At 37.2% G+C, this 18991-nt stretch overlaps 1 protein-coding gene across 8 annotated transcripts in view; it reads left to right on the top strand.

Moving 5' to 3' along the window:
* The window catches only part of LOC134355504 (uncharacterized), a 65938-nt gene extending 49129 nt beyond the window's left edge, over nucleotides 1-16809 (top strand). For all 8 annotated transcript variants that reach the window (XR_010020113.1, XR_010020112.1, XR_010020108.1 and 5 more), the window contains 2 exons: nucleotides 2838-2975; nucleotides 12091-16809. Coding sequence is in view for 5 of the 8 variants with exons in the window: in XM_063065502.1 (XP_062921572.1) it covers nucleotides 2838-2975; nucleotides 12091-12243 (291 nt within the window). In the remaining 3 variants the exon portion in view is untranslated. The remainder of the gene's footprint in view (nucleotides 1-2837; nucleotides 2976-12090) is intronic.
* The last annotated feature ends 2182 nt before the right edge of the window (nucleotides 16810-18991 follow it).

The raw sequence follows: 18991 nt of genomic DNA, 5'->3' as shown, positions 1-18991 counted from the left end.
TCCTTCTGCAGCCTTCCTGTTTCCTCAACACTACCTGCCCCTCCACCAGTCTTCATATCATCTGCAAACTTGGCAACAAGGCCATTTATTCCATCATCTAAATCATTGATGTACAGCATAAAAGACGCGGTCCCTACATTGACCCCTGTGGAACACCACTAGTCATGGGCAGCCAACCAGAAAAGGATCCTTTTATTCTCACTTGCTGCCTCCTACCAATCAGCCAATGCTCTAACCATGCTGGTAATTTTCCTGTAATACCATGGGCTCCTAACTTGGTAAGCAGCCTCATGTGTGGCACCTTGTCAAAGGCCTTCTGAAAATCCAAATATACAACATTCACTGCATTCCCTTTATCTGTCCTACTTGTAATCTCCTCAAAGAATTCCAACAGGTTAGTCAAGCAAGATTTTCCTTTAATGAACTGACTGACTTTGTCCCATCTTGTCCTGTGTCACCAAGTACTCCATAACCTCCTCCTTAACAATTAACTACAACATCTTCCCAACCATTGAGGTCAGGCTAATTGGTCTATAATTTCTTTTTTTGCTGCCTCTGCCCTTTCTTAAAGAGTGGAGTGACATTTACAATTTCCCAGTCCTCCAGAACCATGCCAGATTCTTGAAAGACCATTTCTAATGCCTCTACAAACTCTACCACTACCTCATTCAGAACCTAGGTTGCAGTTCATCTGGTCCAGCTGACTTGTGTACCCTTGGGTCTTTGCTTTATGAGCATGTTTTTCCTTCTATTAGTAACTGCACTCACTTCTCTTTCCTCATACCCTTCAACACCTGGCACACTACCAGTGTCTTCCATAGTGAAGACTGATGCAAAGTACTGATTTTACTCATTTCTATCATCTGCCATCTCCTTGTCTCCTGTTATTGTTCTTCCAGCCACATTTTCTAGCAGTCCTGTATCTACTCTTGTCTCTTTTATTTTTTTATATACTTGAAAAAGCTTTTTCAATCCACCTTGATATTGTTTGCTAGCTTGCTTTCATGTTTCATCTTTTCCTTCCTAATGATTCTTTTTGTTGCTTTCTGTAAGTTTTTAAAAGCTTCCCGAATCTCTATCTTCCTGCTAATTTTTGCCTTGTTGTATGCCCTCTCTTTTGATTTTACCTTTGCCTTGAATTCCTCTGTCAGCCACTGTTGTACTATTTTGCCATTTGAGTATTTTTAGTTCTTGGAATACATCTATCCTGCACCATCCTCATTTTCCCCAGAAATTCACGCCATTGCTATTCTGTTGTCATCCCTACCAGCATCTCCAATGTACTTTGGCCAACTCCTCTCTAATACCACTGTAATTTCCTTTACTCCACTGAAATATTGCTATGTGAGACTTTACTTTCTCCCTATCAAAATTCAAGTTGAACTCAATCATATTGTTTCCTAACGGTTCCTTTACCTTAAGCTCCCTAATGGCCTCCAGTTCATTACATTACACCCAATCCTGAATAGCTGATCTCCTAGTAGGCTCAATGACAAACTGCTCTTAAAAAGCCATCTCTTAGGCCTTCACCAAATTCACTCTTTTGAGATATATTACCAACCTGATTTTCCCAATCGACCTGCATGTTGAAATCTCCCATGACTATCATTACATTGCCCTTTTGACACGCTTTTTCTATTTCCTGTTGTAATCTGTAGTCCACAGCCCAGCTACTGTTTGCTGCCAACAGGATCCTTTCACCCTTGCAGTTTTATAACTCAACCCACAAGGATTCAACATCTGCCCCTACAACACATCTTTCTACTGATTTGATGCCATTCTTTACCAGCAAAGCCACACCACTTCTTCTGCCTTCGTCCAGGTATAAAGAAGGAACAACCAGTCTCTTGCAGAAGAATTGTTTACAGGACTGGCAGATCATGATTACATTTAAAACCGATGATACACGTATAGTATTGCATATCTGAATTTAAAATAAGTGGCATACGTTTTTTTTTCAGGGATTGTTAGTGTTTTGCTTGTACTAATCACAAATGCAGGGAAAGTGGTTCCCTGCCTGAGGAGGCTAGAACCAGAGATTAGATTATTTAGAATTGAGATGAGCTGAAATTCATTCATTCAGATGGTAATTAATCTTGGGAATTTTCCCTGCCGGTAGGCTGCAGAGACTCAGCCATTGAGTTAATTTGAAACAGATTTGATAGATTTCTAAAAGGTGAATTGTGGGATTTCAAAAAAATGCAAATGATGCACTGATTTTGATGAACGATGAAGGAGGCTGAAAGAACAACTCTCTCCTACTCTAAATTGTGGTACTCCATATATGGGAGAATGTAAAGACCCAAGTTTGATATTAATATTTTCAAACAATGGAAGCTGATAATGAATTAAATGATTTGGATGGTTGGTTGGTCTAAACATTTTGCATCCCATCCATAAGTGAAGCAGAAATTGTATAGTGCTCTGAGAAATGATGTAGTTTTGATTGGCACTGGGCTTTGGCTAGGGTAGATATTGTACCAGAAATATTATAGAGTAAAACACACTAACATGGTAATATGTTTGAAGCCAAGTTTAAAGTAGATGCCAGGATGCAATTTCTGCAAATCATTATTACAGTTTATAGAAAATGAGAAAGCCATTTGAGTTCATTTAAGAAATGGTTAGATGCTTTCATGGAGATGCATTAAATTAATTTCTGGGAGAATGCGATTTGAATGGACCAAGGGACCGTCTTCGTATAACTCTCTGCTGCATAATACTTTCCAACAAGCACTAAGTTTACAACACTCAATATTAGCCACTGATTTTAAACTGTGCAAACAGTGTTAATATGCAGCAAACACTATTCTAAGATTGTTTTTTTTAAATTCTAGGAAATTGACTCAATCCATCACATGACATGCTCTACTGTTTCTATTACCAACAAATTTAATTTTGATTTTACTCCGGAAATAATGGCCTTATCCAGGAAAACTGAAGGAGTGCTAAAATGCCATTGCAAAAGACAAAAGGTATGTTTGCAAAATTTTTTATATGTAAATGTTTTATTTTGTTTACTCTAGAGATTTCACAGAACGTAGTTAAATACTTTATCGTCTGGGTTCTTTGGTCCACATTTCCTGTGATTCAATATTTGATGGTAGTAGTCCATCCTCCTTGTATAAAATGTACCAGCCAACTCTCTACCAAAATACGTCCAGTTGTCTCATGAACCAAGCCTTTCAGAGTGGCAGCTTAATTCAGTCACTGTTGTGATAATATCTGAACTGGAAAGCTGTGAGGTCGAATGCCAATGAAGAACTGAATGATATTAAAGGTTAATTTCATGACCTTACAATTGGCCGCTGGAAAACATTATGTCCCACCTGCCCAGATTTCTGAAAATCGCTTGTGATCATTCATCATCATTCCTTGGGATGACCGAGTCTGACAGTGAGCAACTGGGTACTCTTTGTTGGCAGTCTAATGCAAAACTGAAGTAATACAATTATTGCAAATGATGATAAATCAAATTCTTTTACATTAGTTGGAGAAAAGTAAAAAGTTTTCCTGTTCATAGGGTTGATTTTTGAATGAGAAAGTATATTGAACATGGATTTGATTTATCCCAAGGCTCCTATGTGTAATATCGTGCTTACTTCAAAATTTTGATACATGAAGTGTTAAACATTTCAGGAAAAATGTAAAAGTTTATTTCTCTTTATTTTATAGCTTCCCTTTAATCTTAGCCTTTAATGATGAAGAAGGTTTTCTTTAATTTTGGTTTCTTCCCATTCAGTTTGCAAATCTTTCACAGTAATTCCCTTCCCATTGGTTTGGTGGATTCGCTTCATAATTTGAAGCCATGAACTAGATTGCCTTTGTTTTCTTTGGAAAAAAGAGAGGAGATCAGCACATTACCCTTTAAATTTTTTTCTATAATTTCTAATTCCAAGTAGTCACAACCTGTTTCTCACTTCTGTATTCTGTTGACAAGTTAAATCCTTCCTTTCATTACATGACAACAAATGCACTCTGCTCACTTCACTATTATCATACAAACTTTATATAGTGGACTTCATTAATGGAACTCTTTATTTCTACTTGTTACTGAAGATAAAAAGGTAAATTGGTTTATTCTTGTAAGGTGCAGTGCAAAGCTTGTCTTGCAGATGAAGGTGAGACTGAAGAGTTCGTGCAGGGTGGGAGGGGTCGGGTTGGTGGGGCAGTGTTTTAATTTTGTGGATTTTTGGGATCTCTTCTGGAGAAGGTATGACCTGTACAAAAAGGATGGATTATATCTGAACTTGAGAGGGTCCAGTGTCCATATGGGCAGGTTTGCTAGAGCTGCTGGGGACGGGGATGGGAATCAGAATGTTAGGTCGTATGTTGGTATAATCTGCAGAGACTGATGAAGGGTAGGGCATAAATGCAATCAGCTGTATGGGTTACAAGTATTAAGAATAAGGTTGGTGAACTTAAACATGGATTAGTACATGGAATTACGATGTTGTGGTCATTACAGATGCAGAATTAAAGGCAGGAATCTTAGAGGAATGTTGTGATACAACTCCACTGATGTTGCAAGATTGCCACACAAGTTATTAGGGTGGTTAAGTAGTAGGCATATAGTATGTTGGCTTTCATTAGTTGCGGCTTTGACTTCTTTTCTTTTTAAATCTTTTTATTGAATAAGTATACAAAAAGGTAAGCCATATAGGCACTAATACACTGTTAGAATATAATAATTACAGGAGATATTAATACAGAAAAAAAAAGTGATACAATGTAATTTAAACATAACATACTAAGGTAACATAATAGTATACTAATTTTTATATATATATGTATATATATATATATATATATATATATATCAATAGAGAAAAGGAAAAAAAAACCCCAAAAAAACCCACCGTGCAACTAACTAAAAGCAAAGCAAAGCAATGGGCTAACTTGGAACCAAATAGAGTTAAAGAACTTAAAATCACATCCTCAAACCCGACCTCCATTAAAAACAGTAAAAAGAAAACAAGAAGGGTATATAAATGTGGAGCAAAAAAGAGAAGAAAAAAAAATACATTAAATGAAAATATTGAATAAAAGATCTCCAGGTCTGTTCAAATTTAAGTGAGGAATCATAAAGATTGCTTCTAATTTTCTCCAAATTCAAGCATAATATCGTCTGAGAAAACCAAAAAAAGGTGGTTGGAGCATTGAGCTCTTTCCAATGTTGTAAGATGCATCTTTTCACCATTAAAGTAAGAAATGCAATCATTCTACGGGCTGAAGGAGAAAGATTACTGGAAATTTTAGGTAGTCCAAAGATAGCAGTAATAGGATGAGGAGAGATATCTATATTCAATACCTTTGAGATAATATTAAAAATGTCTCTCCAAGAAGTTTCCAGAGTAGGACAAGACCAAAACATATGAGTTAAAGAGGCTATCTGCCCCGGACATCTATCACAAAAAGGATTAATATGAGAATAAAAGCGAGCTAATTTATCTTTGGACATATGTGCTCTATGAACAACTTTAAATTGAATTAGGGAATGTTTAGCACAGATAGAGGAAGTATTGACTAATTGTAAAATCCGCCCCCAATCATCCACAGAAATGATAGACCCCAATTCCTGTTCCCAATCTACCCCAATCTTATCAAATGGAGCTTTCCTAAGTTTCATAATAATATTATAAATCATAGCCGTTGCACCTTTCTGACATGGATTAAGGTTGATTATAGTATCTAAAATGTATGTAGGAGGAAGCATTGGAAAAGAAGAAAGTATAGTACTTAGGAAATTTCTAACTTGTAGATATCTAAAAAAATGTATTCTTGATAAATTATATTTATTAGATAATTGTTCAAAAGACATAAGGGAACCATCTAAAAATAAATCCAAAAACCATGAAATACCCTTAGTCTTCCAAATTTGAAAAGCACGATCCGTAAAAGAGGGAGGAAAAAATATGTTACCTAAAATAGGAATCGCTAGCCCAAATTGGTTAAGATCAAAAAAATTTTCTGAATTGAAACCAAATACGTAAGGTATATTCAACTATCGGGTTAGATACCTGTTTGAGGCATTTCAAATCAAAAGGAAGAGAGGAACCTAAAATAGAACCAAGTGTATAGCCCTGAACAGATTGTAATTTCAATGCTACACATTTAGGAATGGATAGTATATCCTGGTCAAGTAACCAAAATTTCATATGTCAAATATTAATTGCCCAATAATAGAATCTAAAGTTAGGTAATGCTAAACCTCCATCTCTCTTAGCTTTCTGTAAATGTATTTTACCCAGTCTCGGGTTTTTATTTTGCCAAATAAATGAAGAAATTTTTGAGTCAACTTTATCAAAAAAAGATTTTGGAACAAAAATCGGTAATGCTCGAAATATATATAGAAATTTTGGCAGAAAAACATCTTAACTGCATTAATACGACCAATCAAAGTTAAATATAAAGGAAACCATTTAGATGAAAGTTGAATAATATGGTAAAAAGTTAATCTTAAATAAATCTTTGTATTTACAAGTAATTTTAATCCCAAGATATAAAAAATAATTATTAATCAATTTAAACGGAAAGATATGATATAAGGGAAGTTGTTTATTAATCGGGAAAAGTTCACTCTTACTAAGATTTAATTTATAACCTGAAAAGAGACTAAATTGTGCTAATAACTCTAAAACAGCAGGGATGGATTTTTGAGGATTAGAAATATATAAAAGTAAGTCATCAGCATAGAGTGATATTTTATGGGACTTTAAGCCCCGAGTTATCCCAGTAATATTTGGAGATTCTCGAATGGCAATTGCAAGAGGTTCTAATGCAATATCAAATAATAAAGGACTAAGAGGACAACCTTGTCGAGTACCTCGAAAAAGAGGGGAAAAAGGTGAGCTTAGAGAGTTAGTACGGACTGAGGCCACAGGAGAATGATATAACAGTTTGATCCAAGATATAAATTTCGAGCTGAAATTAAACATTTCAAGCACCTTGAAGAAGTAAGGCCATTCTACTCTATCAAAAGCTTTCTCAGCATCTAAAGAGATAACACACTCAGGAACATTTTGTGAGGGGGCATAAACAATATTTAACAGTGTGCGAAAGTTATAAAAAGAGTAACGACCTTTAATAAAACCCGTTTGGTCTTCCAAAATAATAAAAGGAAGTACTTTTTCTAATCTGTTTGCTAATAACTTAGAAAAAATTTTAGAATCAACATTTAATAAAGATATTGGTCTCTAAGATACACATTGAGCAGGATCTTTATCCTTCCTTAATATTAGAGAGATTGACGCTCCATTGAAAGATTCGGGAAGTTTACCAAGTTTTAATGAAGCCTCGAAAATCCTACAGAACCAAGGAATTAATGAAGGTGCAAAACATTTATAAAATTCTACGGTAAACCCATCAGGGCCAGGAGCTTTCCCCAAGTTCATAGAGGAAATAACATTCTTAATCTCATCAGTGGTAATGGGAGTATCTAGCATAGAAGACATATCCTGTGAAATCTCAGGGAAGTCTAGGTTATCTAAAAAATCATTCATATATTTAGAGTCTCAAGGAGACTCTGATTGATATAAGGAAGAATAAAAATCAAAGGAGGTTTGATTAATCCCCGCATGATCAAGTATCAGTTGGTCATTTTGATTATAAATCTGATTAATTTGAGATTTAGCATAATTAGACTTCAATTAGTTAGCCAACAGTTTGCCAATTTTGTCACTGTGTACATAAAATTCACTTCTTGTTTTCTTTAATCGATTTACAATCGAGGACGAAAGTAATAAACTGTGTTCCATTTGAAGTTCAGTTCTTTGTTTATATAATTCCTCAGAGGGAGCTGTAACATATTTCTTATCAATTTCCTTAATCTTGTCCACAATTACCAACTCCTCCTGCTTCAGCTTCTTCCTCAAAGCAGCAGAATACGAAATAATCTGACCACGAATATAAGCTTTAAAAGTATCCCAAAGAATGTTCACAGAAATATCCTCTGTATAGTTGATTGTAAAAAAAAGATCAATCTGTTCATTCATAAATTTAACAAAGTCCGAATCCTGAAGCAACAGCGAATTAAAACGCCTTTGTCTATTATTTTGTGTATTGGCCTGAATTTTAATAGAAAGCATAAGTGGAGCATAATCCGAAATGGTTATAGAGTCATAATCACATTTAATCACTGAAGAAATAAGACGAGAGTCAATAAAAAAAATAATCAATTCTTGAATAGGAATGGTGAACATGTGAAAAAGAAGAAAAATCTTTTTCCTGAGGATGCAAAAAACGCCAAATGTCCGTCGACCCAGAATCAGAGAGGAACGAATTAATCAAAGTTGCAGATTTATTAGGTAAGGTCTGTAGAGGAGCCGAACGGTCCAAAGCTGGAGATAAACAGGTATTAAGATCTCCGCCCCAGATCAATGAAAACTCATTCAAATTCGGGAACTGATTGAATAATGATTTATAAAATTCCGGACAGTCCATATTGGGAGCATAAACATTAACCAAAACTACCTTTTTATTAAATAGTAGACCACTAACCAGTAGAAATCTACCATTCGGATCAGAGATAATATCATGTTGTATAAAAGTAACTGAGGAATCTATAAAAATAGAGACGCCTTGAATCTTAGCGTTGGAGTTCGAATGAAACTGTTGTTCCTTCCAGAATTTAAAAAAAGCGTAGTCTGTCCCCCCTCCGCACATGGGTCTCTTGTAAAAATAAAATTTGTGCTTTAAGTCTCCGGAACACTTTAAAAACTTTTTTCCTTTTAATAGGATGGTTAAGACCATTAGTATTCCAGGAGACAAAATTAATAATAGACTCCATAAACCCTAAAGGCAACCCGCAACAAGGAGGATTGACGATAGGCTTGACCCACGAACCCGGAAAGGGAACAGAACAAATAAGAGATACTGGGAAGGAGAACGCAACCAATACTTCAATAGTGTACATAGCCCAAGAAGAAAAAAACTAAAACGTGAAGCCCCTCCCACCACCCCCCCACCCCATGACCCCAAGGCTAAAGCTAACACAGACCAGCCAGAAAGAAGCAAGCACTAAAACTACCCCCATGACTTCCGATAGCCGCTCCCTAAAAAAAAGTGTAAATATAAAAAAGATCAGCTAGTTATAAAACAGTAAAAGAATAAAAAAAGTAAATCAATTAAAACAAACACTTAATATAACAGAGAAAAAGCCAGAAAATATTTAAAAAAACGCAACAAACCCCAGACCCTATGAATAAACAAAAAAAGAAATGAAATTATTAACATAAACTAGTTATGAAAACCTACAAAAAAAAGTAGATTTAAAAACTACAAAATTTAAGGCCTCAAAGGAAATACGTAGAATGACGCTGAGGGAATAACCACCCAGAATCCCCTGGGAAACAGAAAGGAATGAGGCAGATAGAAAGAAAGTTTAGCAACCATATTAATTAATCAAGAATAAACTTCTCTGCCCATATAAGGCAAAAAAAAATTAAGGCCGACAAATTCACAACCTCTGATCAAACGGAGATAGTTAAAAATTACGATTAAGATGTTGAAGGTGAAAATTGATCCAGATAACTCTGGGCATCCGATGGAGATTCAAAAAAACGGAGGGCTCCATCCAACGTAAGGATCCTTAGATGTGCTGGGTAAAGCAGCGCTGGTTTTAAATCCATCTTGTAGAGTTCCGACATCACAGATCTGTAACGAACCCGCTGATCCCGAATTGGTTTGCTGAAATCCTCCACGAATCGGAACTTAAGATCCAAAAAATCAATGTAACCTTTAGATCGAACGAAACGAAACAGTTTCTCCTTGTCTTGAAAGTAATGAAAACGTAAGATGACATGTCGAGGTTTATCTGACTTAGACGAGTATGATGGAACTCTGTGAACACGATCCAGTAACGGTGGTTGGTCAGGAAATACAGTAGGAAATGCATCTTTTAAAAGTTGAGAAAAATACTTCATAGGGTTATCAGATTCAACAGCTTCACGCACCCCGATCATTCGAAGATTCTGCCGTCGCATTCTGGATTCTAAGTCAGAGTTTTTAAAGGTCAGAAAGTCAAGTTTCTTCTTCATTACATTAATTGTTTCTTCGATTTTCTCCATCTTGAGTTCATTTTGTTGCGTGGATTTTTGAAGATCAGATATAGCCGACTGATGTTCCGTAATAGATGTTTGTATCTTATCGATTGAATCGGCAATTTTCTGGAAAATAATTGAAATTTCCGCACGAATCAGCTCCGTAATAGAGGTTGAAATTTCCCTTTGAATTAGATCTGATATAGCTTTCAAAGTCACCAGTGGGTCAGTCGGAGGAAAATCGATACCTTTTGGTCTAACCGGAGGTTTGCTGTCCTTCCCGTTTTTTCCATTCTTAGACATAGCAGACATTAAAAGCATCCGATTATCAAAGAGCCCAATTTATTTCAAAATATTGTAAAAGTCGATGCCTTAATGGTTAATTAAAATATAGCTGATCATAAGAAGAAAAACTCAGAGGTAATGGAGCGAGTCAAGAACACGACTTCACTCCATGAGCTCTACTGGAAGTCCCCCCGTGGCTTTGACTTCAAGAGCTCTCAGCTACTGTTCCAAGATTCAAGATTGTTTATTGTCATTCTTCAGTATGAGTGCCTGGAATGTACTGCTTGAGCTATTGTAGAGGCTGATATGATATGGACGTTTGAAAGACTCTTAGATAGGCACATGGATATAAGAGATATGGAGGGTTATCGGCTGTGTAGGAGGGAAGGGTTAGGTTGATTGTGAAGTAAGTTTGTATAGATCGGCAGCATCGTGGGTACTGTGTCACTGTTCTATGTTTATACAGGTCAATTCATTACAATACAACATTGAGGGGAGTACAAGGTAAAATCATAATTGAGTGCTTAATAAATGTTACAATCACAAAGAAAGTACAGGGCAAGAAGACGAAGACGAAGACACAACAAGGAAGATTGCAAGGGCCAAGAACCCATCTTATCGTATAAGGGAACTGTTCAATAGTCTCAAAATGATGGGATAGAAGCTGTCCTTAAACCCATGGTACATACTTGTATTGCATCTAATTTTATTGATAGTAATGATTTGATTTGATTTGATTTATTGGTGGTAGAGCCAAATGGATTAGGGGCGATTAAGAAACTCATAGGCACATGAATGATAGGAAAATGGAGGGCGATGTAGGAAGGAAAGGCTAGATTGATCTTAGTGTAGGTTAAAAGGTCGGCACAAAATTGTGGGCCAAAGGTGCGTAGCACATTATTACTGTGCTGGAATATTCTATGTTCCTTTTCGGTACTGTACATCATGCCACTCGCTCTTTATAATTTATTTTGAAGATAAGCATATTTAAGTATTAACAGAGGATATGGTTACACTTAATGCACATAAAAGTTGCTAGTGAACGCAGCGGGTCAGGCAGCATCTCTAGGAAGAGGTACAGTCAACGTTTTGGGCCGAGACCCTTTGTCAGGACTAACTGAAAGAAAGGCTAGTAAGAGATTTGAAAGTGGGAGGGGGAGGGGGAGATCCAAAATGACAGGAGAAGACAGGAGGGGGAGGGATGGAGCCAAGAGCTGGACAGGTGATTGGCAAAAGGGATATGAGAGGATCATGGGACAGGAGGCCTAGGGAGAAAGAAAGGGGAAAGGGGGAAGCCCAGAGGATGGGCAAGGGGTATAGTGAGAGGGACAGAGGGAGAAATAGGAGAGAGAGAGAAAAAGAATGTGTGTATATAAATAAATAAATAACAGATAGGGTCTCCTGTTCCATGATCCTCTCATATTCCTTTTGCCAATCAACTGTCCAGCTCTTGGCTCCATCCCTCTCCCTCCTGTCTTCTCCTACCATTTTGGATCTCCCCCTCCCCCTCCCACTATCAAATTTCTTACTAGCTCTTCTTTTAGTTAATCCTGATGAAGGGTCTCGGCCCGAAATGTCGACTGTACCTCTTTCTGGAGATGCTGCCTGACCTGCTGCGTTCACCAGCAACTTTTATGTGTGTTGCTTGATATTCCAGCATCTGCAGATTTCCTCGTATATGGTTACATTTGTATGTTTTGTTTAGTCTTAAACAAAATGTTATTTTGATTATCTCTGTTTCATCTCTCTGCTTACACTTTGGCAGCATCAGAAAACTAATATCAGAAAATCAAAGACTCCAACCAACGTCATCCCTCGGAGAAAGACAAAATCAGCACAAAAGAAGTTCCTAAGAATTAAAAATAAAATTTCAGATTTATATTTATGCTGGAAGAAAATGTATAAATTCACAAGATGATTAATCCATTATAATTTTAATATTTGTATTAATTGAGGAAATACCTTTGCAACTAAAGCATCTGTTCTGATGGCTTTGTTGAATTTGGGTTCATGATGCACGATAGCATTGCAGGTTTGAATTGAATGCATTTGTGTAATCTATGTTGTGTCATTCATTGTGGTAATTGCAACCACATCAGACTTTCTGAGGAAGAATTAAATCAAGGCCTCATCTGTTCTTAAAGCTGGGCGTGTAAATCTCCTGGTTCTTATCCAAAGACAATTGGGGAAGTTCTTTTATTGCCTTGTTGCAGCTTTGGGGAGATTAGCAGTCACAAATTGGCTGCCAATTTACTCTAAATTCCGACAATGATTTAACTCATTGATGAAGCACATTAGGACATCTTTGTGTTATTAAAGATTCCATATGAATGTGTTCTTCCCTACCTTGCAATGCTAATTTTGGTAGTTTGCATAAGGTATGTGTTATGAGGAGAAAGAATATATTTTTTTATTTACTTATTGAAAGTACACTTTCACAACCTCTGTTTTCTTTTAAAATGAATCTTAAAACTTGCACCTTTGACCTGAATTAATGTGAGATTCTTTAACAATAGAAGTGGATGATGATGCATAATGTGCATTTTTTTTTACATTTTAAGGGGGAAGCAACTTGTTAAAATTTTCTAGGCTATTTCTCACTGTGATTGTTTTGTGTTACAAAAGAACTGCACTTATAACCCCTTTTATTTTTGCACAGTGCAGGTAGATTACATTGGGTCCATTTGACAATTCTCAAGTACTTCAAACCAGTTATATCTTTGAAACTAGCACTGAAGAAGAGGTCTGTTTTTTAAAAAAGCTGATCATCTTGGGGAGAGATTTCTGCTCTGCAGAATGCAGAAATAAAACAAGGTCAAACTACATTCTTAAAGACCACTTCATCTTCCTGTCAGTCCCTGATTTCCTTTGTCCAGAGGGGAAATTTTGTATTTGAACAGTTTCCTGGTGCAGCTTCAACCTTTATCATTCTATGTAATTCCTGGGAATTTCTGACTGCCTTAGGAAACCACAACAAGGATTTTGCTGTAATAACCTTTGCTAAGAAGATTAAGTCTGAATTCAGCTTCAGATCAGGGCAAGCAGGAGAATGTTCTTGGTGGGAAGATGTTCACGTTCAGAAGGTGATTCAGTCTGATGCGGCTGAGGCCAAGTCTGAGGGAGTTTAAAGGGCTCAAATATAAAGAAGTGAAAGCGTTGCACAGTTTTGAAAAGCTCTGGTGTTCAATATGGTCTGGGCACCACATTTTAAAAACTGGTGTATTAGTCTTAGAATGCAAAGATGTTGTCAGGTCTCAAATTGTTACCAATGAGGAAAGGTTCCATTACTTTCCATATTTCTGTTACCACACCTAGTTTAAATGTGATTTGATGACAAAGAGTAAACAGTTGACTTATTTTGGGCTGGACTGATCCAGACTGATGAACGGTCAAGGCCCTGAATGTCAACTATTTACTCTTTCCATAGGTGCTGCCTGGCCAGCTGAGTTCCTCCAGCATTTTAGAAACATAGAAAATAGGTGCAGGAGTAGGCCATTCGGCCCTTCGAGCCTGCACCGCCATTTATTATGATCATGGCTGATCATCCAACTCAGAACCCCGCCCCAGCCTTCCCTCCATACTCCCTGATCCCCGTAGCCACAAGGGCCATATCTAACTCCCTCTTAAATATAACCAATGAACTGGCCTCAACTGTTTCCTGTGGCAGAGAATACTACAGATTCACCACTCTCTGTGTGAAGAAGTTTTTCCTAATCTCGGTCCTAAAAGGCTTCCCCTTTATCCTCAAGCTGTGACCCCTTGTTCTGGACTTCCCCAACATCGGGAACAATCTTCCTGCATCTAGCCTATCCAATCCCTTTAGGATTTTATACGTTTCAATCAGATCCCCCCTCAATCTTCTAAATTCCAATGAGTACAAGCCCAGTTCATCCAGTCTTTCTTCATATGGAAGTCCTGCCATCCCAGGAATCAATCTGGTGAACCTTCTTTGTACTCCCTCTATGGCAAGGATGTCTTTCCTCAGATTAGGGGACTAAAACTGCACAAAATACTCCAGGTGTGGTCTCACCAAGGCCTTGTACAACTGCAGTAGTACCTCCCTGCTCCTGTACTCGAATCCTCTCGCTATAAATGCCAGCATACCATTCGCCTTTTTCACCGCCTGCTGTACCTGCATGCCCACTTTCAATGACTGGTGTATAATGACACCCAGGTCTCGTTGCACCTCCCCTTTTCCTAATCGGCCACCATTCAGATAATAATCTGTTTTCCTATGGTTAATAATTTTCAAACGAGGCGATAAGACTACTGCAAGAATGGGTTAAGGATGTCTTGCTGCGGCTGCAGAGGGTCTTGATAAGGTAACATCTGGAGCTTTGTTTTGTAGTTCTGTTCTCCTTATCTGAAGTCCTTGCCTTAGAAAAAGTGCAATAAAGGTTTAATGGATGGCAGGACTGATGTTTAACCAGAGATTGTGTAAGTTTGAGAATAGCTGAATAAGAAGAGATCACATTTAAAAATATATGTAAATTCAGCATAAACAGACCTGATACAAGGAGGATGTTCTGGGTAGCTTGAGTTCTCACTGCCTTGGGAAATTGGCTAGACAATTTCTAATTACCATCATGAGTCATTTATTCACCAAGAGTGTGGTGAACCTGTGCAATTCTCTCTCAAGAAGCCAGTGGAGGTCAAGGTATTCAGTATATTCAAGAAGAATATATAATATATTTAATATATATTAGTTAAATGGGTAGGGGGAGAAGGTGGGAACAAAACACTGAAGAGATTGTATTGAATGTTTGTGAAGATCTGAAGGGTAAATGGCCCATTCCTGCTATTTTCTGTTCCTACAAACTGATTTGGAGATGAGGCATGTGAGTGGAATCAAGTTCAGGACCAGTCAGTCTTGCTGAGTGACAGGACTGGCATAGCAGGCTATTCTCGTTCCTCTGTGTTTTGCTTTCAATGAACCAACGGCTTCCAGACATGCGTGTTGAGATCAAAGATCTGAAAAATATTAATCTCAGTCTTTATCTGTAACTGAAATTCAGTTTTTTTTTCCTGTGCTAATCTCTCCACTTACACTTCCTGCTCAGTTGCTGCATTGGCATGAGAACAATATTGAACTATAAGCACACCATTTCGGAACATCAAAACAAAGTTTTTCACTGTACCTTTGTACAAGTGACACAAATAGACCAACTTGCCAATAGGATAATGCCAATGGGTACTAATCTGCAGGCAGGAATACAATGTTCTGATTATCTCCTTTGAAATTTAATACAAATTTTTGTGTGTTAGATTAACTTTGCCTTAAAGTGATATTCTTTTGATATAGAAGAAGTGCAGCTCAGAAGATTGACACAAGATTGCTGGATTAGATCAAAAGATTTAATATTCTGGGTTTGTAAGGTAGTTGAGTACAGGCCATCAGCTGAATTCTTAATAACATTACTAATGCTGGACAGCTACAGCAGAAAAAAGTGGAAACACACCCATTTTCCAGATTGCCATCAGTTTAAAGGGGCTACATCTAAAGCAAGGTCCTTTATAAGATTGTCTTTGGTCTGTCTTGCAGTGCGACATTGCTATTGTACCACTGTTGCAATAAAATTAGAACCTGCAGGCACTTTAGTTTTCTTTGAAAGTACTGGATATTTCACAAATTATTAAGAGTATATACATTACACATTATGAAGGTGCAATTTCCAGAAATTTAATTCTATTGATTTATATTGCTTAGGATATGATTGAATTTGATCCTTTATTCTTTAGACATAAAGTAATATAATATGCTCTAAACAGGCTATGTATTGGCAGCCTGATTTCCTCATTGGTTTTCTTATTAGCTGTCCTACAGTAATCTAAGCATACAACTTTAGTGGTTTCATGGACTGCCAGTTACACTAAAGAGAATAATATCTCACTTCTAGTCCTTGAGCAATGGTCTGCCTTATTGTACAATTCTTCTCAATATGTGGTGAATCTCTGGACACATTTTGTTTCTTTGTGTGCAGAATCACATTAATTAATAAAAGTGCTCATTCAGTGATGGTATTCAAATTAGCAAGAATGCTTTTACACAGGTCTGAAGTAATTTGGTTAATTTAGAATTATATTTAATTCATGTTGTGGATTACTGAGAGTTTTCTGTATCAATTACAGGAACAGTATTATAAAGTATATATTTTGCGTATGTGGAATATATTTTGCCTTTTGTGTAAATTATTGTTGGGCAAGTATAATATTGCCATTTATTCTTTTTAAGTGTTAGCACTTTTTAAGCAATGCTTTAAACATCTATTTACTGATCAGAATATTCCATTTTTATTTGCAACATGAATACCCTACGATTCATTTTATATGCTTGCAATAAGAGATTTTTAATTGTACATAAATAATCCACATTTTTACATTTAATATGGCTTTATATTTAAAATGAATATTTTATATATCTTCTGTCTCTTGTAAGATTACGAAATTGATGGATTTTTTTTGGAGAATAAAACAATCCTTTGACAACAAAGATTCATTTAATTACGTGGAAGCTACAGTTCACAAAGCAACAGGTTTGGACTTTTGTTAGATTGATCATTTTGCATAGGCAACACACCCCGATGGATAAGTTACAAAATAAAGAGATAAAATCTGCTTAACAAGATAAAATCCTATGGCATTACAGGAAAGATACTGGCATGGATAGCAGAATGGCTGTCAGGCAGGAGGAAGCAAGTGGGAATAATAGGGGCCTTTTCTGGTGACTAATTGTTCTACTGTTCCTCAGGGGTCAGTATTGGAAGCACCGCTTTTCACGTTGTCATTGATTCAGATAGTGGAATTGATGGCTTTGTGGCAAAGTTTGTGGATGATACGAAGATAGGTGGAGGGGTGGGTAGTGCTGAGAAGGCAATGCAATTGTAGCAGGTCTTGGACAAATTGGAAGAATGGACAAAAAAGTGACAGATGGAATACAGTGCTGGGAAATATATGATAATACATTTTGGTAAAAGGAACAACAGTGCAGTCTATTATCTAAATGGGAAGAAGGTTCACACATCAGAGGTGCAGAGGGACTTAGGAGTCCTCATGCAAATCTCCCAGAAGGTTAATTCACAGGCTGAGTCTGTGGTAAAGAAGGCAAATGCAATATCGACATTTATTTCAAGGGGAATAAAATCATAAAAACAAGGAGATAATGTTGTTATCTCCTTATAATGCTGTGATGACACTAGTCAGGCCACATGGAGTATTGTCAACAGGTTTGGGCTCCTTATCTCAGTAAGGATGGAGAGAGTCCAGAGGACATTCATGAGGGTGATTCCAGGAATGAAGGGGTTAACACATGAGCATTTGGCATTTGGCTTGAACTCACAGGAATTTAGAAGAATGTGGGCGGATCATGTTGAAACCTACTGAAGTTGAACTGACTAGAAAGGGTGGATGTGGAGAGGTTCTTATGGTGGGGGTATCCAGAACTAGAGGGCACCATCTCAAAATAGAAGGACGACCTTTTAAAAGAGGTAAGGAGTGATTTTTTTTAGTAAGTAGTGAATCTGTGGAATGCTCTGCCTCAGACTATGACTATATTTAAAGTAGAAGCTGATTGTTTCCTAATCAGTGAGGGCATCAGAGGATATGGTGAGAAAGCAGGTCTATGAGGTTGAATGGGATCTTGGATCGGCCATGATGGAATAGCGGAGCAGATTCATCGGGCTGAATGACCTAATTCTGCTCCTGTCATAGTCTTAAGTACAGGTTTGCATCTTGTATCTTGTTATAAGCAAAGGGACAGACGGCTGGTGGTGTAGTGGCAACCGCACTGGACTTTGAGGCGAGTGACCCTGGGTGGGAATCCGGCTGGATACTTGCATGCTTTCCATCCGTGCTGTGTTGAGTGCCAAACTAGTAACTCGGCCTCGTCAAAAAACCAACAACAGACAAATGCTAAAGAAAGAGCAAGGTTGTTACCTGCGGTGCCACAAAATCAAGAAAGGAACAATAACAATAAGCAAAGAAAAGCTACAAAAGGTAAAAGTTACTTGAAAAGTTTAGGTATAATCAATTAAACAATGAAGTAAAAAAAATCCGTATTCAGATTTTCCCAGAAATGCTAGTGTGCTTAGTTATTTTCAATAATGCAACACTAGACAAGTGTGAAAATTGTATGGGTACCTTGAAGTCTGCAAAGTAGCTAAGTTTACTTAACAACGTTCTTGGTTTTTCCTTTCAAATGCATTGCCCCCTCCCAATTTTAGTCCTGTACTGTTATGAGCCCCTTTCTCACATGTGTTCCAATACTGAGTTGAGCAACCCTGTCTCTTCTTTCTCCACCATCACAATGGCTGATCACCCTTTGATTATCCCCTTCAATACCAACTATTTGCAGGTCCTGTCACCTGCACCATCCTCTCCCTCCAATCATTTTTAGTCATCCACGCTCTGTCATGCCCTAACTGCTGGGCTCTGATCTGCTAATCCACCTCTATTCCAACCATAGTCATAGTCATACTTTATTGATCCCGAGGGAAACTGGTTTTCATTACAGTTGCATCATAAATAATTAAATAGTAATAAACCATAAATAATTAAATAGTAATGTGTAAATTATGCCAGTAAATTATGAAATAAGTCCAGGACCAGCCTATTGGCTCAGGGTGTCTGACCGTCCAAGGGAGGAGTTGTAAAGTTTGATGGCCACAGGC

Source organism: Mobula hypostoma, chromosome 1 (genome assembly GCF_963921235.1).
Source record: "Mobula hypostoma chromosome 1, sMobHyp1.1, whole genome shotgun sequence".
In the NCBI taxonomy this organism is placed as follows: Eukaryota; Metazoa; Chordata; class Chondrichthyes; order Myliobatiformes; family Myliobatidae; genus Mobula; species Mobula hypostoma.
Note: the sequence above shows the minus strand (reverse complement) of the source record. Positions and strands in the feature narration are given on the sequence as shown.